General features: G+C 42.3%; 1 protein-coding gene across 8 annotated transcripts in view; it reads right to left on the bottom strand.

Moving 5' to 3' along the window:
* The window catches only part of APBB2 (amyloid beta precursor protein binding family B member 2), a 443,058-nt gene that overhangs the window by 126,819 nt on the left and 291,305 nt on the right, over positions 1-24,934 (bottom strand). For 6 of the 8 annotated variants that reach the window (XM_049886955.1, XM_049886951.1, XM_049886949.1 and 3 more), the window contains one exon: positions 8,465-8,673. In XM_049886955.1, the coding sequence (XP_049742912.1) occupies positions 8,465-8,673 (209 nt within the window). The remainder of the gene's footprint in view (positions 1-8,464; positions 8,674-24,934) is intronic. The other 2 variants (XM_049886954.1, XM_049886956.1) reach the window with 1 other exon arrangement.

Here is a 24,934-nt window from a genome sequence, read left to right as displayed (position 1 = left end):
TCAATTCTTCTTCAGTCTTCCTTATTCATTGTCCAGCTTTCACATGCATATGATGTGATTGAAAATACCATGGCTTGGGTCAGGAGCACCTTAGTCTTCAAGGTGACACCTTTGCTCTTCAACACTTTAAAGAGGTCCTTTGCAGCAGATTTACCTAATGCAATGCGTCTTTTGATTTCTTGACTCCTGCTTCCATGGTTGTTGATTGTGGATCCAAGTAAAATGAAATCCTTGACAACTTCAGTCTTTTCTCCGTTTATCATGATGTTGCTCACTGGTCCAGTTGTGAGGATTTTTGTTTTCTTTATGTTGAGGTGTAATACATACTCAAGACTGTTGTCTTTGATCTTCATCAGTAAGTGCTTCAAGTCCTCTTCACTTTCACCAAGCAAGGTTGTGTCATCTGCATAATGCAGGTTGTTAATGAGTCTTCCTCCAATCCCGATGCCCCGTTCTTCTTCATATAGTCCAGCTTCTTGGATTATTTGCTCAGCATACAGATTGAATAGGTATGGTGAAAGAATACAACCCTGACGCACACCTTTCCTGACTTTAAACCAATCAGTATCCCCTTGTTCTATCCAAACAACTGCCTCTTAATCTATGTGAAGGTTCCTCATGAGCACAATTAAGTGTTCTGGAATTCCTATTCTTCGCAATGGTATACATAATTTGTTATGATCCACACAGTCAAATGCCTTTGCATAGTTAATGAAACACAGGTAAACATCCTTCTGCTATTCTCTGCTTTCAGCCAGGATCCATCTGACATCGGCAATGATATCCCTGGTTCCATGTCTTCTTCTGAAATCAGCCTGAATTTCTGGCAGTTCCCTGTTAATACACTGCAGTAGACGTTTTTTAATAATCTTCAGCAAAATTTTGCTTGCATGTGATATGAATGATATTGTTCTATAATTTCCACATTCGGTTGGATCACCTTTCTTGGGAATAGGCATAAATATGGATCTCTTCCAGTCAGTTGGCCAGGAAGCTGTCTTCCATATTTCTTGGCATAGATGAATGAGCACCTCCAGCACTGCATCTGTTTGTTGAAACATCTCAACTCCTGGAGCCTTGTTTTTCACCAATGCCTTCAGAGTAGCTTGGACTTCTTCCTTCAGTACCATCAGTTCCTGATCATACGCCACCTCTTGAAATGGTTGAACACTGACTAATTCTTTTTGGTATGATGACTCTGTGTATTCCTCCCATCTTCTTTTGATACTTCCTGCATCATTTAATATTTTCCCCCATAGAATCCTTCACTATTGCAACTCGAGGCTTGAATTTTTTCTTCAGTTCTTTCAGCTTGAGAAATGCTGAGCGTGTTCTTCCCTTTTGGTTTTCCATCTCCAGCTCTTTGCACAGGTCGTTATAATACTTTATTTTGTCTTCTCGTGCCAACCTTTGAAATCTTCTGTTCAGTTCTTTTACTTCTTCAATTCTTTCTTTTGCTTTAGCTGCTCAACGTTGGAGAGCAAGTTTCAGAGTCTCCTCTGACATCCATCTTGGTCTTTTCTTTCTTTCCTATCTTTTCAGTGACCTCTTGCTTTCTTCATGGATGATGACCTTGATGTCATTCCACAACTCGTCTGGTCTGCGGTCACTAGGGTTCGATGCGTCAAATTTATTCTTGAGATGGTCTCTAAATACAGATGGGATATACTCAAGGTCACATTTTGGCTCTTGTGGACTTGCTCTGATATTCAGTTTCAGCTTGAACTTGCATATGAGCAACTGATGGTCTGTTCCACAGTCGGCACCTGGCCTTGTTCTGACTGATGATGTTGAGCTTTTCCATCATCTCTTTCCACAGATGTAGTCAATTTGATTTCTGTGAGCTCCATCCGGTGAGGTCCATGTGTATAGTCACCGTTTATGTTGGTGAAAGAAGGTATTTGCAATGAAGAAGCTATTGGTCTTGCAAAGTTCTATCATTCGATCTCCGGCATTGTTTCTATCACCAAGGCCGTATTTTCCAACTACGGATCCTCCTTCTTCTATGTTTCCAACTTTCGCACTCCAATCGCCAGTAATTATCAATGCATCTTGATTGCATGTTCAATCAATTCCAGAATGCAGCAGCTGATAAAAATCTTCTATTTCTTCATCTTTGGCCCTAGTGGTTGGTGTATAAATTTGAATAATAGTCATATTAACTGGTCTTCTTTGTAGGCGTATGGATATTATCCTATCACTGACAGCATTGTACTTCAGAATAGATCTTGAAACTTTCTTTTTGATGATGAATGCAACACCATTCCTCTTCGAGTTGTCATTCCCAGGATAGTAGACTATATGATTGTCTGATTCAAAATGGCCAATAGCAGTCCATTTCAGCTCACTAATGCCTAGGATATCCATGTTTATGCGTTCCATTTCATTTTTAACAATTTCCAATTTTCCTAGATTCATACTTCGTACATTCCAGGTTCCAATTATTAATGGATGTTTGCAGCTGTTTCCCCTCATTTAGAGTCATGCCACATCAGCAAATGAAGGTCCTGAAAGCTTTACTCCATCCACGTCATTAAGGTCGACTCTACTTTGAGGAGGCAGCTCTTCCCCAGTCATCTTTTGGGTGCCTTCCAACCTGGGGGGCTCATCTTCCAGCACTATATCAGACAGTGTTCCACTGCTATTCATAAGGTTTTCACTGGCTAATGTTTTTCTGAAGTAGACTGCCGGGTCCTTCTTCCTAGTCTGTCTTAGTCTGGAAGCTCAGCTGAAACCTGTCTTCCATGGGTGACCCTGCTGGTATCTGAATACTGGTGGCATAGCCTCCAGCACCACAGCAACACGCAAGCCCCCCACAGTACGACAAACTGACAGACACGTGTACCCGTATGTGTGTCTATATTTTCCTTTTCTTTTTAAAACACTGTGTTTTGTTGGATTAAAATACCATCAGAAGAGTAGGGCATTACGCAAACACAATTCAGAGAAGTTAAAAAAAAAAAGAGGAAAACTAAACTGACAAAAGCTCATGCAATTAAGTTAGTCTAGGTGGGAGCAGCACCCCCACATAGAAGCTGTAAACTAAGGAGAAGTCAGGAGAGCCCGGCTCTAGTCCTGGCTTTGCCGTGACAGCAAGTCAACTAACAGCTCCCTCGGCAACAAGCCTGGTTTATTCATTCATTCAGCAAACATTTAATGAACTTCACCATGTAGCAGGCACTGTGCCAAGTACCAGGGACACAAAGATGAAAGAGACATGCCCCAACCCCAAGGAGCTTCCTGGGAGGGAGACTGGCTTGCCAGAAGTAATAATACTCCAAAAGGACACTAGGGAATAAAGAACTTAAAGCAGAAGAAGCTAGGGTGAGGCCAAGGAATTCAAGAGGAAATGGCACATAAATAAAAATAGGGGGACTGGATTCACTAGACCACTGGCTCTCATAATTCATGCAGCATAAAATCACCTAGAAAGCCTATTATAAAGGCAGATTCCCAGCCCCTGCCCCTAGAGTCTGATGGCGGGAGGCTTTCGGGGTGGGACCTGGGCATCAGCATGGTTTACAAGCCCTGCGGTCATTCTGGTGGTGGTCCTTGGCTCATGGGCTGAGAAATATGGCCCTAGAGTTTGCCAGGCCACTTTTCCAAGGTTCTTTCCAGCTGTAAACTGTCACTATGAGGACTTTATCAGGTCAAAAAAGAAAACCCTCCTCCCCCCAAAAAAAACAACAACCCATTGCCATCAGAATGGTCCTTTTACGTTGTCATTTTATTTGTACATATGATGTAATATACGAAAACACATAGCTTCTAACACAATGCGTGGACTGTGCCCTTCCTGAACTCACTGCTTGGAGCATTCATAGAGCCATGAACACGGCTGCAAGAACAGAGCGATTCATTGCCAAGAAGAAATCATGGTTCTGAGAAACAAATCCATCTTCCCTAACTTCAGATCCACCTTCTCCTCCCCACTATCTGCTCAAGGCATCAGGAAAATACCTTCAGTTGAAAAGATTAGAAGTAAGACTTGGTTACGGGCCAACAGTTTTTTATAAAAGTATTTTATGAACCTCCTTTTTCTCTCTAAAACTTGACATCCAATGTAATTTAGGAGATAATATGGAATAAATAACTGGTTTGGCAGAAGAGGGCCGTGTGCCAAATTTCAGCAGCAAATGCTTCCTAACCAGTTTATAAACTTTCAGATCTACTGCTGGCATGTGCCGGGGAAACATTATCCTCTGCGTTTAACACTTCCCAGATGAACTTTGGAATGTGAAATGTAAAATCTTCAAACTGTAGGGAAGCCTTCAGCCCTAAACTTCTGAGAAGCTTAGTTAACAGATTTGGCACTTATTTATTTTATTTTTTTGGCCAGCTCAGGAAAAAGCTGAATAAAAAAAGCATTTCTATCATCACGTATTGTAGATTTCTTAACATTTTACTTTCTCTCATGCTTCCAAAATTAGTTGAAATAGATTCTATTTAGAGATCAAAGAAATGGTGTTAAAGAAATAATCATTTCTCTTCAACTTTCATTAGTATCTGAGACAATGCTATCAAGAGAAGCTATTTTCTAGAAGGTTCTGTCTGTGACACACTCTTTCCTTGGGGTGAGATGAAGAGATTTGAGACCCTCTAAGCCCCATGATATACAGTATTGTGAAGCTTGGGATGGGAGTAGGGGTCAGCAGACCTGATTCAGACTTGACTCTACCATGTATTAGCTGTGTGATCTTGGGCAAACTTCTTAACCTCTCTATGCCTTGTTGTTTGTTATTGTTAGGTGCCATCGAGTTGGTTCCAAATCATAGCGACTCTATGTACCACAGAACAGAACACTGCTCAGTCCTGTGCCATCCTCACAATCATTTTATGCTTCAGCCCATTGTTGCAGCCATTGTATCAATCCATCTTGTAAGGGGTCTTCCTCTTTTTCTCCAACAAGCTACGTCACCCAGCATGATGTTTTTCTCCAGGGACTGGTCCCTCCCGAATGCATGTCCAAACTATGTGAGACAAAGTCTTGCCATCTTCTTTCTAATGAGCATTCTGGCTTGTACTTCTTCCAAGACAGATTTGTTCATTCTTCTGGCCTTAGTGTTTTCAAATGTGAAAACTCAGATGCATAAGGATTTTGTAGGGATTGATGCGAAAAGGCGCAGGCCTGGCACTGCAAACACTCGATTACCATCAGTGCGGTGTTAGTATCAGTGTTGGCATGTGCACAACCTCTTCCAAATTCACCTGGGTCTGCGGTGGGTTGAGTTTTTTTTCTTAATTCTCCCACCGCTCTTCTTTCTACCTGCTCATCCCTTTGCTTCTTAAGATTTCCATTTATTGCCTTTTAATCTGCGTGGTTCTCTGACTTAACAGAAGGCCTTATGTACCAGAGGGAAAACGTGGTATGACATGAACAATCAAGAGGCTGATCTGAAGACTTTCTATCCCATGGGTCTGCCAATGTGCTGGATACGAGGGACTCCCTCTGAAACTTCTGAAAACACATAGCCATTAACAAAGTTCCTTGCAGGAATCAGACTTTGTCAACACAATGGCGTGGTTTGCAACAGAAGAGAGGAACGGAACCAATCGCCATGTGGAACTTCACATAGTGCTGGGGACAAAGCACAGGATCTAGAGTCAGAGGGCTGGAGGTGGTCCACTCTAACAGCAGTTCCGTGGCTACAAAATGCATTGAGCCGTAGTTACCGCTTATCTTAAATAGGAACATAAGAGCTGCCTTCTCTGTCACATTAGAGTCTTGAGAGGATCATATGAAATGATGTTTATGAAAATACCCTGAAAACTACAACAAATCACGAGTGGTAGCCAGGAAGCTGAGCGGTGGAGATGTAGAAGGGGTGAGTTTAACTCCAGGAGTGGGTGAACCATGGTACAAAATCTGAGCCTGGGAAAAGGCCCCGAGCAGTGGATGGGAATTGGGGATGGGGTGACGAGGGGCAAGTAGGGCCAGAGTAGGAAAAGAATAGGCAAAAGTAGGTACCATAAGGATACTTAGAGATTAGAGATGAACCCTGCAACCTGACAATTTTACCCTGGACCAGCTGCCCACTTGTGCTGTATTCTTTCTAAGACTTACAAAAAGTAAGGTAATGAAGTCTACCATATTAATCAAACAAATAGCAATTAGAGCCACATAACACTCAGGATGCCCTCCTTGGACTCCAGCACACTCAAGCATTGAATTCAGCAGACACGCTTTGAGAAGGACTTCATTTCTTCTACATACATAGCACATGAGCTTCAAAATAACCGAAACCCTATCTCTAAATTCCTCTAATCTCCTTGCATCTGGGACAATGAGGAAGCAGGGTGTCTTAGTTATCTAGTGCTGCTACAACAGAAATGCCACAATTGGCTGGCTTTAACAAACAGAAATTTATTCTCTCACAGTTTAGGAGGCTGGAAGTCCAAATTCAGAGTGCCAGCTCTAGGGGGAGGCTTTCTCTCTGTCGGCCTTGTCTCTTCAGCTTCTGTTTCCTGGTTCCTTGGAGATCTCTATGTGTCTTGTCATCTACCTTACCCCATCTCTCCTAAGCTAGTTTGTTTAATCTCTTTTATATCTCAAAAGAAACTGACTCAAGATACACCCTACACTATCCTGCCTCATTAATATATCAAAGACATCCCGTCCCCAAATGGGATTATAACCACAGGCACAGAGGTTAGAATTTATGATACATTTTTTATGGGGACGTAATTCAATCCATAACACAGTATAAACTAAAACCCCAAAGCTAAGGAAGTTTAGGGAGAAGAACTCTGGAGAACTTTGGGAGGATTCGAGAGCTCCAAGTCCTAGACCTGTGGCCAGTACTGATCTCTGACTTCTCTGCATCTCAGTTTCCCTGTAATATACAGATGTTGGTACATATGAACCTTACTACCCTAGCATTCTCTGGTTGTAGGGCACTCCTGACAGGTAAGATGGTAGAAGGGCTGCAATAGGGGAATACAGAATTAGAATGGTGAAAGAGATCCTAACAGAGATGCCAATAGAAAAGATGAACAAGGAACAGTGAGAATATCTGAGCCTTAGTGAGAGCAGAGGCTGCATCCTGGCCTCTGTTCTACGAGGCCATTGTGTACGCAGGAAGGGATCCCAGAATGCTGCTGGGCTGGGACATGAAGAAGGCTCCACTTCATGCTAAGTCCTTTGGGACTGGGGCTGTGTGGGTTCATCTATACCTCCCAGGACACCTAACACAAGATGGACAAATGATGGAATGGAAATTCCTCAGACAGTGTGATACTATTCTTCAACAGAAGTTATAAAAATTGCCTAGTAACAATCAACAACACCCTGTGTGGTTCAGTGGTACTGAATAAATGAAACATATGCCTGATTACTAGGAGTACAAATAAACCAAGGTCCTCCTCTATCAAGGAAGATATAGCTTGCCTCAACCTATCATTTTAAAACGGAGAATCTGAGGCGCAGCCACGGTAAGTGAGATGCCAAAGCCCTGTGCTGTTTTAGAGGTAGAAATGAGCTCGGGATTCAGGTATTTCTTCCTCACAGAGAAGAGCAAGTGAAATAATCAAAGATTTAGGATAAGATATTGTCTACTTTTAAAGATGGAAAGGGTAACAACGGCTGCAAACGTATAGAGAAGATCTGCAGGCAAGAGATCCAGTCCACACACCCTCCACATCCTCAAAGTGAAAGAAATGGGCTTGCTTAAAGAATAAATACTGTAGCCAGAAAAAGGCAGATACGCCTGACAGTCAGGGATCAAACCACCTTTCTCAAAAAAAAAAAAGTCACTACTTAATTGTGATGTTCTCCAACTGTAATTCTCTTGAATCAGTTGTTATCAGGATTTGCAAAGGTTCACTGCAGGAATCTATTAATACCTACCATGATGGAACTCTTTAATGCCTCAATTATTTGTTTAAACATCCAGATTTCTTCCTCAGGGATAGCAGGAATTTACGCTGCTAATTATTTCTAAAATAATGTCACTTGTGCTAAACAAACTAATGCTTTTTTTTTTTTTTTTAATAGGAATTAAACACTTAAGGCCTCTCAAGGGTTATTCTTGCAGACATCTTCCCCACACTATCAAATGAACCCAAAGCTAATAAGACGTTCAGTAATTATAACATGTCTGGCCAAGAGAATTCTGTGTGTAAATATCTTATGGAGCCAGCACCAGGCAATGGTACCTGCAGAGTAAAGTACTGCCTCAGTGAGCACTGGGGAATCTTAGCCACTTCTCATTAATCAGCCCCTCTTGCTTTCTGTAGCTGGAATGGTGTTTCAAGAGACCAAAGGCCATTAAAAAATGAAAATATTTCCGAAAGATGAATACTAACACTATTTTCTAAAAGGAAGCATTACTGAGATTTCAAATGCACCATGCATGGTAATCAAAACACTTACCTCAATGACCTGTTAGGGCAGAAGTAACTAGTCTAAAGAGAAATCACGAGTTACATCCACTCATAAGCCATTAAAAAAGGCACTCTGTTTTACCTCATTCTCTGGGGTGGGAGATGGCGTTACAGAACTAAATGACCCTTTCCTAGAGCCCTGAAGGTCTGCTGGGATGGAGACTGGGCGCTCCCACTGAGTCGTTCCCGTTGGTATGTGCCAGTAATAGGTCCCAGCGATGTCGTTGATTCTTTTCCAGCCAGGTGGCAAATCTGGATCAGTCTGAAATGAGTGATCACTCCATACATCTGCTGGGAAATAGAAAGACAGGGTTTTATTAAAAAAGGAAACAAATTACACTCCTCCAATTTTAGTACCAATAGTCAGGGGAAACCCATAGGTCCACAGTCCAAAAGAAAACTAAAGTCATCCTATAGACACAAAGTACGATAAAAAGGATGATACGGAGAGAAAAAATGACCAAGTTGAAAAGGTAGGTTGACACTGGAGAATATGGGCATGAAAGCCTCACCATTACGACCATTGGGTTATCTTACAGCTCCAGGAACCCTATGACAAGCTAAAGCTCCATTAACCAGAATCAATCATCCAGGTAAAATCTGCATGGTTACACACAAAAAATAAAGTGTTTTATGGTTACACACAGAATGTACTAAATCCCTCTATAATTTAGTAAGACTTACTACTTCGCATCATATCTTATCCCAAGCTATGAGTACAACTCTTTCTTTAACTGTTTTCTATAAATGAGTTGTTGCTGCCATCAAATTGGCCGCTGAGTCGTGGCAACCCCATGCACAGTAGGACAAAATGCTGCCCAGTGCTACATCAGACCCATGACTGCTTGCAGATTAGACCACTGTGATCCATTAGGTTTCCACTGACTGGTTTTTTAGAAATAGGTTGCCAGGACTTTCAACTAGTCTGTCTGAGTCTGGAAGCTCTGGCGAAACCTCTTCAGTATCATAGCAATATGCAAGCCTCCACTGACAGACAGGTGGTGGCTTCACACGAGGTACACTGGCCAGGAATCACACCTGGGTCTCCCACATGGTAGGTGAGAGTTCCACTGTATTTATCTTTCATGTGCTTTTAACAACCCTGCCCATTTGACTGTAAATGCCTACAAGGTAGCAATGTCTTTTGTAATACTCTACAATTCTAGATTGCACACTGACGATGCCCAATGAAAGCAAACTGAAAAAGCCTTAGAGCTCAACAAAGCACTAGATTGACTCTAGAAACAGGCCAGTAATGTAAACACGTCAAGTAGGGCGGGTGTGAGACAATAAAGAATGGCGGGGCCTGTGGCAAACTGGGAAGCATTTGCATGACCCAAAGGCATTCAAATTTAAAAGATGATTTTTTTAAGCAATATGGGGACCAAATGAAATATATCTACTGGACAATTTCAGCCATCCTTGGCTTATATCAATATTCTATCAGTTTACTGAATAACTATTTGCTTTTTAAAAAAACCTCACTCTTGGTCTTCGAGTTGAACGTGAAATGGATTAAAATTCTGTGAGAAGAGAGGAGAAGGGAGAGGGAGCAGAATAAGAAATTCAGAAAGAATAAGGCATAATGGGGGAAGGATAGGCAGTTCCATCAATGTAGGTAGGTAGAAAAACTTGAGCTCTGAACCTGGGGGTCTCTTTATTCTAAGAATTAGGCAGAAGGGTGCATTTTATAGCAATTTAAACGAGAACATGTGTGGGGCTTGCTCTGTGCAAATGTCATTGCATCACATGGGCACGCGTCACTGAGGCTGTTACAGCTCAAAAAGAAACAAAACAAAGAGGCTGATTAAGACTATGGGCACAGATGTGCATTCATGTGGTTACTCGGCATCTCAGCATTCACTTTTCTCATTTAAATCTGCCAGAGGCAAAAATGCCACTTGTCTCAAATTATCATGGAAACCTTCCCCTCCCCTACAGGAAATTAAGCATGATTAAGTAATTTCAAGTCACCCGAATTTTGCAGAAACAACTAGAAACAAACATGTGTTTATACTCCTTTGTTTTATCTCCTTGGGAGAATGGGGATGGGAGGTCATTATCTGCTGTTATTCTGTTTTCAGCCACCCAAGTGAGGCAGGAAAGGTAAAATACACAGGTCTGGGGATAAAGCGGGAGAAAAACCTACCACACCAAGGGAGTTCCCTTGCCCCCTTTTAGTCAATCATAGACAAGGACCTCTGGGGTTAGAAACAGAAAAGACTGAAAGAGGCTATGAGTTACCATTTCTGTGGTTTATGAGATCTGTGGGCCTGGACTTACACGTTTATCCTAGTTGTCTTTACAAGCTGGGACACTGCCATGTATGAAGAACAGTAACACACCACTGTCAGAATATGAAATCATGTTAGATCAAGGACAGAGACCAAGGTCAGTGGCCTTCCAAAGTTGGCTGTTTGAGGAGGTAACTCAAGGGTAGCATAAAAGAGGCTTTGGGCTACATGGCAGGATTTGGACTGCTTTACTGGGAAACCCTGGTGGTGCAGTAGTTAAGAGCTATGGCTGCTAACTAAAAGGTTGGCAGTTCAAGTCCACCAGGTGCTCCTTGGAAACTCCTACAGAGTCACTATGAGTCAGAATGGACTTGACAGTTATGGGTTTGGTTTTTTTTTTTTTTTTTTTGGACCTTCAACCAGAGGAGTCCCTGAGTGGCACAAACAGCTAAGTGCTCAGATACTAGCTGCAAGATTGGTGGTTCAAATCCACCCAGAGGTGTCTCAGAAGAAAGGCCTGGTGATAATTCCAAAAGATCACAGCCATTAAAAACCCTATGGAGCACAGTTCCACTCTGAGACACATGGGGGTGGTCTCCATAAGTCAGAATCGACAGCAACTGGTTTGGTGTTTTTGGTGTCTTCAACCAGGCCCACTCCACTTTTATTTGGTTTATATTTTGGTTTTCTGCTAGGATTTTTTTGGAATAAAAACAAAAAGAGGTCTATTCTGATGCCAAAAATAAACAGTGATTATGATGACAGAGAAGGATGTGAGGTGCGCCATCTACAATATTATTAACAGTTCCAGAATCATTCATAGAGTTCCTTCCACATCATCCCACATTGGTGTGAGGGCAGGCAAATACCACGTGTGTTCTGTTCTCCATTATATTCCCAACACCTAGCACCACAGGTGTTCAGGAACGATTGAATGATGGATGGAGAGAGAGATGAGTGCATAGAAGAATAGGGAGGGAGGGAGGGAGGGAGGGAGGGAGGGAGGGAGGGAGGGAGGGAGGGAGGGAGGGAGGGAGGGAGGGAGGGAGGAAGGAAGGAAGGAAGGAAGGAAGGAAGGAAGGAAGGAAGGAAGGAAGGAAGGAAGGAAGGAAGGAAGGAAGGAAGGAAGGAAGGAAGGAAGGAAGGAAGGAAGGAAGGAAGGAAGGAAGGAAGGAAGGAAGGAAGGAAGGAAGGAAGGAAGGAAGGAAGGAAGGAAGGATGATGTCTATGAACGTCTCAGGGATAAAAAAAATACAAAATAAAAAATTTAATACAATAAATTAGGAAGAGTCTTGGGGTGAAGGCCAAGATACTTTGAGTTGAGATTTTGTTTCTTTTTTTTTATTAATAGGTTCTAAGAAGAAGAGGGAAACCCTTGTGGCGTAGTGGTTAAGAGCTGCTAACCAAAAGGTTGGCAGTTCGAATCCCTACTCTATGGGGAAGTTCTACTCTGTCCTATAGTGTCGCTATGAGTCGCAATCGACTCAACGGCAGAGGGTTTGGTTTTGGTTTTTTTTTAAGAAGAAGAGTAGGAAATATACCTCTGAAGCATCTCAGTCCCATTGTATTTCCTTTTTTAAATCATCACAGCCCCTATTTGGTCTGTTCTCCAACATAAAACTATGTAAACATTTAAATTCATACTTTGTAACTTACTCAAGAGTCAGTGGTTTTCCGGTTGTTCTCAAATTCAGGAGAAAGACGCTGATGCGGGTAGGAGTAATTCCAGGCCCTTTCTTGCCCCTTCAACCACAGAAGTACCATTTTCATCTGCTTCACATATCGGTCTTGTACGTATAATTTTCCTTGAAAACTGTTATCATTTTTTAAAAAATTTTGCTTGAGATAAAGTTTGAAACTTTAGCTAAAGCAATGGTAGGGCAGGACCAAGATATCTAAATGCCAAGAAGCTGCTTCTACCTTAAGATTTTATCAGCGGGGTCTTAAAAGCCTGTGGATGTCCATCTAAGATACTCCATTGATCTCACCCCACTGGGTGCAAGGGAGAATGAAGAAAACCAAAGACACAAGGTAAAGATTAGTCCAAATGACTAATGGACCATAACTACGAGAGCCTCCACCAGACTGACTTCAGCACAACAAGACGGTGCCTGGCTGCCACCACTGACTGCTCTGACAGGGGTCACAACAGAGGATCCTGGACAGGGCTGGAGAAAAATGCAGAATGAAGTTCTAACTCACAAAAAAAGACCAGACTTACTGGCCTGACAGAGACTGGGGAAACCCCGAGAATATGGCTCCCGGGCACCCTTTTAGCTCAGTAATGAAGTCACTCCTGAGGTTCACCCTTGAGCCAAAGATTAGATAGGCCCATAAAACAAAGCAACACTAAAGAGGCACACCAGCCCAGGGGCAAGGACTAGAACGCAGGAGGAGAGAGGAAAGCTGGTGACCGGGAACCTAAGGTTGAGAAGGGAGAGTGTTGACATGTTGTGAGGTTGGTAACCAATGTTGCAAAACATTATGTGTACTACTTGTTTAATGAGAAGCTAGTTTGTTCTGTAAACCTTCAACTAAAGTACAGTTAAAAAAAAAAAAAAAAGAAAAAGATTGATCAAAATATCTTAAATAGTTGAGAATGGCTGCCCTCAGATGGGTACCACAGTGGATAAGGCATGAGGGAGGAGATGAAGAGCAAATGAAAATGCGAAAATTTGCAAATAGCAGGTGATTAGAGGTGAAAGCTTTAGGCCCTTTCGTTTTCAGAATATTAATCAGTGAAGCTTTGCTGAAGACAAAGCAAGGAACTGATGCTGTGCAGAGAAAACGGCAGCTGACTGTTTCATCGCTTTTCTGATTCATTGCAAGTTTTCTCAACACTGAGTGCCCACCATGTACTCCTTGACAGCTCTGCTTAGAGTTTGGAAATCACAGCATAGCCTTCTCAGTTTTCAGCAGGAATATCTTAAGAGACCTCCATACAGGAGACCTTTTTTCTCTTTGGGTGAATTATTGTGCAACAAAACCTTGGGAAATTGGATTCAGCATGTGGATAGCACAAAGCACACCAAAGGATTCCATCTCAGTTACTCAACTTCAGAATTGGAACTGAGACCAGCAGTGAGGATTACTTCAGGGAATATTTATGTTGTTGCTGTTGTTAGATACCCTCAAGTCGGTTCCAACTCATAATGACCCTATGCACAACAGAACGAAACACTGTCCGGTCCTGCGCCATACTTACCATCGTTGTTATGCTTGGGCCCACTGTAACAGCAACTGTGTCAGTCCACCTTATTGAGGGTCATCCTCTTTTCCGCTGACCCTGTACCTTATGAAGCATGATGTCTTCTCCAGGGACTGATCCCTCCTGACAACATGTCCTAAGTTCTTTTAGCATTCGACAGTACATTCAATATTCTTCGCCAACACCACAAATCAAAGGCGTCAATTCTTCTTTGGTCTTCCTTATTCACTGTTCATTCAGCTTTCACATGCATACGATGTGATTGAAAATACCATGGCTTGGGTCAGGAGCACCTTAGTCTTCAAGGTGAACGTCTTTGCTTTTCAACACTTTAAGGAGGTCCTTTGCCGCAGATTTGCCCAATGCAATGCATCTTTTGATTTCTTGACTGCTGTTTCCATGGCTGTTGATTGTGGATCCAACTAAAATGAAATCCTTGATAACTTCAATCTTCTCTCCGTTTATCATGACGTGGTTTATTGGTCCAGTTGTGAGGATTTTTGTTTTCTTTATGTTGAGGTGCAATCCATACTGAAGGCTGTGGTCTTCGATCTTTATTAGTAAGTGCTTCAAGTCCTCTTCACTTTCACCAAGCAAGGTTGTGTCATCTGCATAACGCAGGTTGTTAATGAGTCTTTCTCCAATCCTGATGCCCCCTTCTCCTTCATATAGTCCAGCTTCTTGGATTATTGCTCAGCATACTGATTGAATAGGTATGGTGCAAGAATACAACCCTGACGTACACATTTCCTGACTTTAAACCAATCAGTAGCCCCTTGTTCTATCCAAACAACTGCCTCTTGATCTATGTAAAGGTTCCTCATGGGTACAATTAAGTGTTCTGGAATTCCCATTCTTCGCAATGTTATCCATAATTTGTTATGCTCCACATAGTCAAATGCCTTTGCATAGTCAGTAAAACACAGGTAAACATCCTTCTGCTATTCTCTGCTTTCAGTCAGGATCCATCTGACATCAGCAATGATAACCCTGGTTCCACATCCTCTTCGGAATCCGGCCTGAATTTCTGGCAATTCCCTGTAGATACACTGCTGCAGCCGCTTTCGAATAATCTTCAGCAGAATTTTGCTTGCGTGTGATATTAATGATATTGTTTGATAATTTCTGCAGTCGGTTGGATCATTTTTCTTGGGAATAGGCATAAATATGAATCTCTTACATTCGGTTGGCCAGGAATCTGTCTTCCATATTTCTTGGCATAGACGAGTGTACACTTTCAGTGCTGCATTCGTTTGCTGAAACATCTCAATCGATATTCCATCAATTCCTGGAGCCTTGCTCTTCACCGGAAACCCTGGTGGCGTAGTGGTTAAGTGCTATGGCTGCTAACCAAAAGGTCAGCAGTTCGAATCCGCCAGGCACTCCTTGGAAACTCTATCGGGCAGTTCTACTCTGTCCTATAGGGTCGCTATGAGTTGGAATCGACTTGACAGCAGTGGGTTTGGTTTTTGGATTTTTGCTTTTTGCCAATGCCTTCAGTGCAGGTTGGACTTCTTCCTTCAGTACCATTGGTTTCTGATCATATGCTACCTCTTGAAATGATTGAACATCGACTAATTCTTTTTGATATAATGACTTTGTGTATTCCTTCCATCTTTTTTTGATGCTTCCTGCATTGTTTAATATTTTCCCCATAGAATTGCAACTCGAGGCTTGAATCTTTTCTTCAGTCTTTTGGCTTGAGAAACACCGAGTGCATTCTTCCCTTTTGGTTTCCTATCTCCAGCTCTTTGCACATGTCATTATAATACTTTATTTTGTCTTCTCAAGTTGCCCTTTGAAATCTTCTGTTCAGTTATTTTACTTCATCATTTCTTCCTTTTGCTTTAGCTGCTCGACGTTCGAAAGCAAGTTTCAGTCTCTTCTGACATTGATCTTGGTCTTTTCTTTCTTTCCTGTCTTTTCAATGACCAAGTCTTCCTTTCTTGTATGATATCCTGATGTCATTCCACAATTTGTCTGGTCTTTGGTCATTAGTGTTCAACGTGTCGAATCTATTCTTGAGATGATCTCTAAATTCAGGTGGTATGTACTCCAGGTCCTATTTTGGCTCTTGTGGACTTGCTCTGATTTTCTTCAGTTTTAGCTTGAGCTTGCATATAAGCGATTGATGGTCTGTTCCACAGTCGACCCCTGGTCTTGTTCTTATTAATGATATTGAGCTGTTCCATCCTCTCTTTCTACACATGTAGTCGATTTGATTCCTGTGTGTTCCATCTGGTGAGGTCCATGTGTACAGTTGCCGTTTATATTGATGAAAAAAGGCATATGCAATGAGGAAGTCGTTGGTCTTGCAAAATTCCATCATTCAATCTCTGGCATTGTTTCTATTACAAGGCCATATTTTCCAACTACCAATCCTTCTTCTTTGTTTCCAACTTATGCATTCCAATCACCAGTAATTATCAATGAATCCTGATTACACATTTGATCAATTTCAGACTGCAGCAGCTGATAAAAAATCTTGTATTTTTTCATATTTGGCCTTAGTGGTTGGTGCATGAATTTGAATAACAGTCGTATTAACTGGTCTTCCTTACAGGCATATGGATATTATCCTATCACTGACAGCATTATATTTCAAGATAGATCTTGAAATGTTCTTTTTGACAATGAATGCAACACCATTCCTTTTCAAGTTGTCACTCCCGGCGTAGTAGACTATATGATTGTCCGATTCAAAAAGGCCAATACCAGTCCATTTCAGCTCACTAATGCCTAGGGTATCAATGCTGATGTGTTCCATTTCATTTTTGATGATTTCAATTTTCCTAGACTCACACTTCGTACATCCCAGGTTCTGATTATTAATGGATGTTTGCAGCTGTGTCTCCTCATTTTGAGTTGTGCCTCATAAGCAAATGAAGGCCCCAAAGCTTGACTCCACCTGTGTCATTAAGGTCAACTCTACTTTGAGATGCCAGCTCTTTTGAGTGCATTCCAACCTGGGGGGCTCATCTTCCGGCAATATATCAGAAAATGTTCCGCTGCTATTCATTAGGTTTTCACTGGCTAATTCTTTTCAGAAATAGACTGCCAGGTCTTTCTTCCTAGTCTGTCTCAGTCTGGAAGCTCAGCTGAAACCTGACCTATTTGGGTGACCCTGCTGGTATCTGAATACCAGTGGTATAGCTTCCAGCATCACAGCAACACACAAACCCCCACAGCACAACAAACTGACCGACACGTAGGGGAAGGGAATATTTATAGGAGAGTTAAAATGGAGAAATCTATAGAAAATCGCAGGATATCTTAAAATATCTCAAAGGTCACAACACAATAGATGTCCTTACATATCCACCAGATTGGCAAAAATTTCAGAGTACGACAATATCAAGTGTTGGTAGGCATGTAAAACAATGGAAACTCGTATACACTGCTAGGAGAAGAGGAGTTTGGTACAATCACTTTGGGAAAAAACAGTAGTAGCTAGTAAAGTAGAAGATTACTCTACGACCTAGCAATTCCACACCTAGTATACACACCTTAGAGAAACACACATGTGTGTAGCTGTAACGTATTGATAACAGCATCACTGAAATAACTAAAACTTCAAAACAAACCAGACACATGGTGACAGGAGAATGAATAAATTGTGGTATATTCCTATTATGAAATACTATACAGCAATGAGAATGAGTCAAGTACAGCTACACATAGCAATATAGATGAATTTCACAAACATAGCATTGACCCAAAGAAGAAAGACATAAGGTAATGCATTCACTAAGATTCCATTCATATGAAGTTCAAGAACTAAACTATGTTATTTAGGGATAAGACACAGATTGTAAAACTATAAACAAATACAAGGGTACAGTTGTCACAAAAACCAGAATAATGAATACCTTTAAGGGCGAGGGGAAGGTTTATGATCCGGGAGTGTATATCAAGGGCTTCTGTAATGCTGGTGATGCTTTTTGACTTGGATGGTAGTAACATGAATGTTCACTTTATAATTACTTCTTAAACTGTACACTTTTATGCATGTTTCTGGCTGTGTGTTGTTTTTCACAATTAAAAAACAATACCTCAGGGGGATCCTGAGATTAAAAGCTTCAGGTTTTTTTTTTTTTTTTTTAAGAAATATGCAGAAGAGAGATGGCCAAGTCAAAGTATCTTTCAATACCAAGAAAGCTAATCCAAGCAAAGTGAAGAGATATATTAAAGACCTTGGTTGTTCCAGAGAAACTAGAAAGGAGGGCAATCAGCAAAGACCTCACCTGTGCATTACACAGCCTGACATGGAAACTGAGAGTGTGAACTCCCTAGGTGACTGTCATACCTTGGCTCAGCCACTTACCATCTGAATGACCTTGGACAAGTTACTCAACTTCTCTGGGTTTCAGAGGCTTATCCGTATAATGGGGATTATAATAGTACCCATCATATCAGGTAGTGTGTAAAGCAGATAGGTAGGGTAGGTATGGTAGGTGGGTGTGTGAGTGAGTGGGGAGGTGGGAGGGTGGGTAGGGAGGTAGATAGATAGGTAGGTAGGAGGGTAGACAGATACAGACAGACAGACAGATAGATATAGACAGACACGTACTATAGGTCCCCAAAACCAACAATATTACTATATGAAGATCTCCAAGCCATAATAAAAATATATTTTCATATGTCCAAAGGAAAATACCCAACTACAGAATCAACGGGATTAAATGATCATCATGCTTCAAAGAGTAAAGATAAAAGAAGATAAATCTATTGGTCACTCTTTCACTGTAGAAGACAGGTCAAAGCAGGGTGGACTCTGAGGACCTATGGAGGTTTCTGGGCCTCTTCCCATCATGCACCACGGCCCTGGCTGGTTCACCCTCCACTGTTACATCCATCTTACCTTCTTCTCTAGATAACCACCTCTCTCTCAATATTAAAGTAAAAAATAAATATTTTACACTTTTAAAAAGAAAGATGTAAGTCCTCTCTTCTCTATTTTTAAGCTGACTTTTTAAACTTTTTCTAGGTTTCTCTCAAACACAAGCTAACCCCACGTGAATAAAGGTGCCCTGTGTCTGTATGATTCTCGAGTGTTTCCCCCAGTGTCAGTCTGCGGCCTTCCTTAGGAAAAAAGTTCCCCACCCATAAAGTGAAGCTCATTTTCACATACATTACCACATGGAATGCTCATATCAATCCCAGCTAGAAGGCAAGGGTGGAAAAATTAGCAAACCAGCATTAGAATTCAGCTCTTTCAAGGCTTAAACCCAAGCATTGTTTAGAACTGCTATGAGGTTCTAAAAGCTAACGACAATAACAGAAACAATCACAACAAGGGCGCTGGCACTGACAGGCGCAGCATCACACACCATCCGTGTGAGGGGTCACAGGGCTGCCACAGCGGGCCTGTGAAGGAGGCACTTTGTTATCGCCGTTTCCAAGGCTCAGAGATGACAGCACTTTGGTTTAAAGCCAAGGAAGTAAACTATGCCCCTATTTAGAAACAGATTTTACTTTTTCAAAACACTGAGAAAAATATATATAGACAGTTTGGGGGCTAGGAGACCAGGCAGTTGATCACCTCAAGGTCAAAGAGCCAGTAAGTGGCAGCACCCAGGTCTGCCCCAGTGAATGATGCACCCCACAGTCTGGGTCCATCAACACGAGCACACTTCTAACACAGGCATTCACACAGGGCCCTGCTGTGTAAAGTGCCTTCTCCTCCCTATCCTGCTTCCTGTAAAACCAGGCCGGCCATTCCAGCTGGGGCATGCCTGGTCCACATATCTGCGAAACCCTATTAGAAGCCTTAAAGGTCAAATTCCACCTTCAGGCACACCGCAGAGACCAAGATACAATCACATGTATTCTCTCCCTCCAACCCTCCCAAAAGCAGCCCCAGTGGTGAAGCAACAGTTAAGTGCTTGGCTGCTAACTGAAAGGTTGGCAGTTCAAACCTAGCCAGTGGCTCCTGCTCCATGGGAGAAAGACCTAGTGATCTGCTTCCCATGAAGATTAAAACCTAGGAAACCCTATGGGGCAGTTCTACTTTGGAACACACGGGGCTGCTATGAGTCGAAATTGACTCAAGGATACCGCACGACAAGCACTCCCAAAGGGATCTTGCACCTAAGATGTGTCCCTTGTGTCTCCAGCCTCCTGTCAGCAGAACACCTCGCTGAAGGCGCTGTCACGTGGTGACTGCAAACGGTTCAGCCAATGGAGCTGAAAGTCATAGGTGTCCTTTCAAAGTGCTCTGTGGCCCCGTGCTGTTTGTTTTTGTTCTTTTCTGAGGGAACAGGAAGCAGGGCCTGGAAGTCAGTCAGAGTGTAAAAATAGCAGGGCTGAGAGCCTCACAAAGTCTCTCTTGTGCTTGGGGACGCAAGCCAAAAGCAATACTTGGCGGGAGAACAAGGAGCCCATCTGTGAGCAGCAGCGACCTGCCCCTTCCAGCCACCTCGGGCGCCTGTGCTACTGGCCTGGGTCCACCCTGGGCTGCAGGGACCCGCTCCCCAAGTGTGGCCAGTGTTGAAGCCAGCTCCCCTTTCATCATCCTCTCCCCAGGCTTCACCTGCTGGAACGCAAGGGTTAAATGAAAACAAATTAGCACCTATCAAAACCAAAAACCAAACCCACTGCCTTGGAATCAATTCCGACTTATGCCAACTCTATTGGACAGAGTAGAAAACTGTCCCATAGGGTTTCCAAGGCTGTAAATCTTTACAGAAGCAGAATACCACATCTTTCTCCTGCGGAGCAGCTGGTGGGTTCAAACCACCGACCTGTAGGTTGGCAGCTGAGTGCTTTAACCATTGCGCCACAGCTTCCTGCTGTGGAGGCCACAGGAAGCAGGCATAGGTGAGCTGGGATTCTAAATTTGGCAAGGCCTACAGTGTACAGCACAAAAGATACCCCTCAGGTCCTCGGAACGGCATAACCCTCCTGCCCACAACGCTGGCCAACCCAGTGCCTAAACAAGGAGAGGGAGCCAACCTTGAGAGGAGCCCAGGGAAGAGCATTCCTGGCAGGAGGAATAACAAATGCAAAGGTCCTGTGGCAGGAAAGAGCTGTTGTGTCATCAAAACAGATAAAGATTATAGAAACGACAAATGTTCTGTTATCTATATACTTACTACAATAAAAAAAAAAAAACTTACCAGATGGTACACCAGATGGTACAATTATATGTCAATTATATCTCAATTTAAAAAGAAACAAAAAAAAACCCAAAAGGATAGCTGGAGTAGAGGCTGATTGGCCTGTGATAAGGTTTATGGTCCCATAAGCTAAGGATTCGCCCTGTAAACAAAGGAAAACTTTTAAAGAACTTGGATGATATTTGATTTAGAAAGATCAGAAGTAATTTACACAATGCTCCCATTATTGGAGAAGAAAAAACTTTCATCTCTTTGAAAGTCTTAGTGGCAGCTGCTGGTAGCTACTTTTGAGCAATGTTATTCATGATGGAGCCAGACGCTTCAATCCAAACCATCTGAATTTAGCTTTAAAACTCTTTCTGATCACGCTATGGTCTGCCTCCTTTGCCTCAGTCTTTTCTCTGTCGATTTCATCCCTCCATTTCTACTGGGCCCAAACTTCTTTATCAGAATACAGCAAATAAGGCTCTTCATGCCCTCTAGACAGTACCTCGCCAGCTTCTGAAGACAACAGCACATAGCCAGGACTCTGGGTCCAGTTCGTTACAGACTTGCTCAGCGAAGAGAGGCTGCTCAGAAATTGGCATGAGATTGTCCTCAGCAAAAGGAACTGGCACAAATGGCAGGACCCCTGGCTATGGCAACAAGGGGATGAGCCCCAAAGTGCCCAAACTCTGTGAGCTCCCAGAATCCTGACCTCTGGTTTGCCAGTCAGGGGGGGAGGAGGGCATGCTTCAGGGACTCTTATATTACTACTTACTTACTTGCAAGGCATAATTAAGACCCTGAAATGTCTATCACAGCCTTAGAAAAATCACACACTGTAGGCAACAGCGCTTGCCTGTGGTAACACTATTTTAACAGTTGTGATAAAACAGTTTTGGGGGTGTTAATTTCCTAACACTTTTTCCCATATTTTTCTTTAAAAAATTAATATTAAGATGTTTTAATGTCCTTGAAATAGAGTTATTTGCAGCTGAGGATTTTTCTGTGATAGATTTTTCAGTACATATTCCAAGAATACTTCATATTTAGATGGTCCTTAAATTTGGGCCATTTAACGCCACATAACACTACATACTTTGTACATTTTTATCAAGTATTTTGACACAAGATCAAGATAAAATTTCTTAATTTAAACTCACTGGAGACACAGTATTTGCCAGGCTAACTCTACTAGTTTTTTCTTAGGGTGGAATTACTATGACGAACAGTAGCCCTGGAGTCGGACAGACAGCTTGAGTTTGAATCTTACTCCTGCACTTGCTAGCTGTGTGATCTCGAACAATGCGAGTTTCTTCATTGTAAGACAGGGCTGGTGATAGCTCCTACCTCCTAGGGTTGTGGTGGAATTATGCTTTTGTAGGAAAGCACCCAACACAGAATCAGGCTCAGACTAAGTACTCAGTAAATATTTAACTATTATCACTAGCTATTAATTGCTTCATTGAAATGTGGCCTTGGGGAAAAATACTCTGTAATACAAAACACTATCGAAATGGCATCAACCACTGTGCATTTCTTCATAAATGAATCTCAGAGTTTGCAACAACCAAATACGTTTATTTGTTTTAAAAAAGCAATTTTTAAATCAAGAAAACTAGGTGATAACACTGGTCGCTCACATGTCAACTTAGGAATAAGGTACATGAGAACACACTGGTTTGAGTATATTAAAAAAAACAAACCAGTTGCCATAAAGTCATTTCAATTCATGGTGACTCCATGTGTGTCAGAGTGGAACTGTGCTCCATAGGGTTTTTAAAGGCTATGAACTTTCAGAAGTAGATCAACAGGACTTTCTTACCAGGTGCCTCTGGGTGGACTTGAACGTACAACTGTTTGCTTAGTAACTGAGTACTTGACCGTTTGTACCACCCAGGGGCCTTTTGAGTATATGTTGTTGTTAGGTGCCGTTGAGTCCATTTTTGACTCACAGCAACCCCATGTGACAGGGCATAACTGCCCCGTAGAGTTTTTTAGGCTGTAATCTATACAGGAGCAGATCGCCAGGTCTTTCTCCCATGGAGCTACTTGGGTGGGTTCGAACCACCAACCTTTTGCTTTGCAGCTGAGTGCTTAACCAACCTATTGTTGTGTGCTCTTGAGTCAGAAAGAAAACAGCCCTCAGTGGGCTAATTCTGCCAACCCATATTCAAACCCAAATTGACAGGCATCTAAATTACAGAGTTGTGATAAGAAACCCAGTCCCCTGATTCCCAACTTGCCGAGTACTCTTCCTAAAACACCATATTGCTGGAACATAACTTCATGAGTTACGACTCATTCATTTCCAAGGACCTCCCCAATCCAAGCATCTTAACCTCACCTCCAAGCTTTGCCAAAAATACCAAACGAAGAAACTGTGTTGGGCCTAATTTTCCACAAACCTCAAGAAGTTGCTACCAAGATTCAACCATCAACAAGTAAAATCAAGCCACTCATTTATTTAAGGCTTTTAATTCTTTCATCTGCATTATCCCTGCATACTCCCACCCCTTACAATTCTAGATCAGGAGAGAAAAGCAAAGATTCTCCAGGGGAAAACAAAATGACAGAACCAATTAGCTGCTACACACCTGCAGAAGAGCTTGGCTTTTCTTTTTCAGCAATGAAAGAGTGATATGCAGAACTCTTGAGTTTTTCTAAGACACTTGGGCTCTTGACAGAAAAGAGGCAGGGGTATTTGTCGATCCCATCTGCCAGGGATATACATGCAAAAAGTGTCAGTTTTTTACATTTCTCAAAATAGAATCTAGCATAAGACAACATTAGGTAATTGAGCTAAAATTCTAGGAAAGACAAATGGAATAATTGTTCTTAAAACTCTCAAACAATAAATGAGTGCTCAAATTTAGATGCACATCTTTTCTGTACAGATTAGAATATGGAACTATTTAGTGTTTAAATTCCAGGTCCCCTATAGCGAAAATTCATCGCTTGCTGTTGTTAGCTGCCACCGAGTTGATTCCAACTCATGGCGACCCCATGTGTGCAGAGTAGAACTGCTCCATACGGGTTTCAAGACTTGACCTTTCAGAAGCAGATCGCCAGGACTGTCTTCAGAGGTGCCTTTGGGTGGGTTCAAACTGCCAATCTTTCAGCTAATAGTCAAGTGCTTAACTATTTGCGCCACTCTGGGACTGAAAAAGTTCATAAAAGTTTTCACATAGATGCAAGTCGTTACTAACTAAACAGATCTAAGGTCCTTAAAGCAAAGACCGGGTTTGTCTTTCTTTTTATTTTAATCAACCATGGTACCACAAACATGTCACACACAGTAAGTGTGCAGTGCACATTTTCTGAATGTAAGCGATGTAGTTGTGCGGGGCAATTAATTACTTTTGTGTGTGGCCTATCTACCCATGGTCTTCTAACTCCCAGGCAGGTGATCATGTGATAGGGTAACTGTCGCCTACCAAGGGGATTGGTCAATTTTGCCTTGAAAGAGAGCCAATTCCAGAGCAGAGAGAAGAGCCCACCACCAGCAAGGAAGGAGAGACCAGCAGCAGAGACCCATCAGCAGGAGATGGCTCGGTGGGCTTCCCAGCCTACAGAGAGAGAAGATGAGTTCCTTTGGGCAGAGGCCTAGTATCAGGGAGAGGCGTGCCTATAGCACAGCTAGGAGGAGGCTGTCCTGATGGAAGAAGTGTACCACGAGTGTTTCTGAGCCTAAATTGCAACCTGTTACTTCCCTAATAAACCTCATAATCGCGAGTGTGGTCTGTGACTTCTGTGTGGCCACTGCAATGAATTATCGAACTTAGAAGTAGAGAGTGCTGTGGGTTGGTGTCAGAATTGGTGAAGATGGTGGAGACAGGAGGCACGTCTGACCTCCACCTCATGGGAATCAGCCTTGGACTGTTGGTCTTGACTCTCCTTTCCCCTTGTGGGGTTGGGGGAGGTCAGACACTGCCCCCATGCTGTTTTTACAAGTTGACATAGACCCCTTTTTCATATCTTATTCTTTAAAATTGCAGAGGATGACTTGA

Source organism: Elephas maximus, chromosome 5 (assembly GCF_024166365.1).
Source record: "Elephas maximus indicus isolate mEleMax1 chromosome 5, mEleMax1 primary haplotype, whole genome shotgun sequence".
Classification (NCBI taxonomy): Eukaryota; Metazoa; Chordata; class Mammalia; order Proboscidea; family Elephantidae; genus Elephas; species Elephas maximus.
This window is presented reverse-complemented; position numbering and strand designations above follow the sequence as displayed.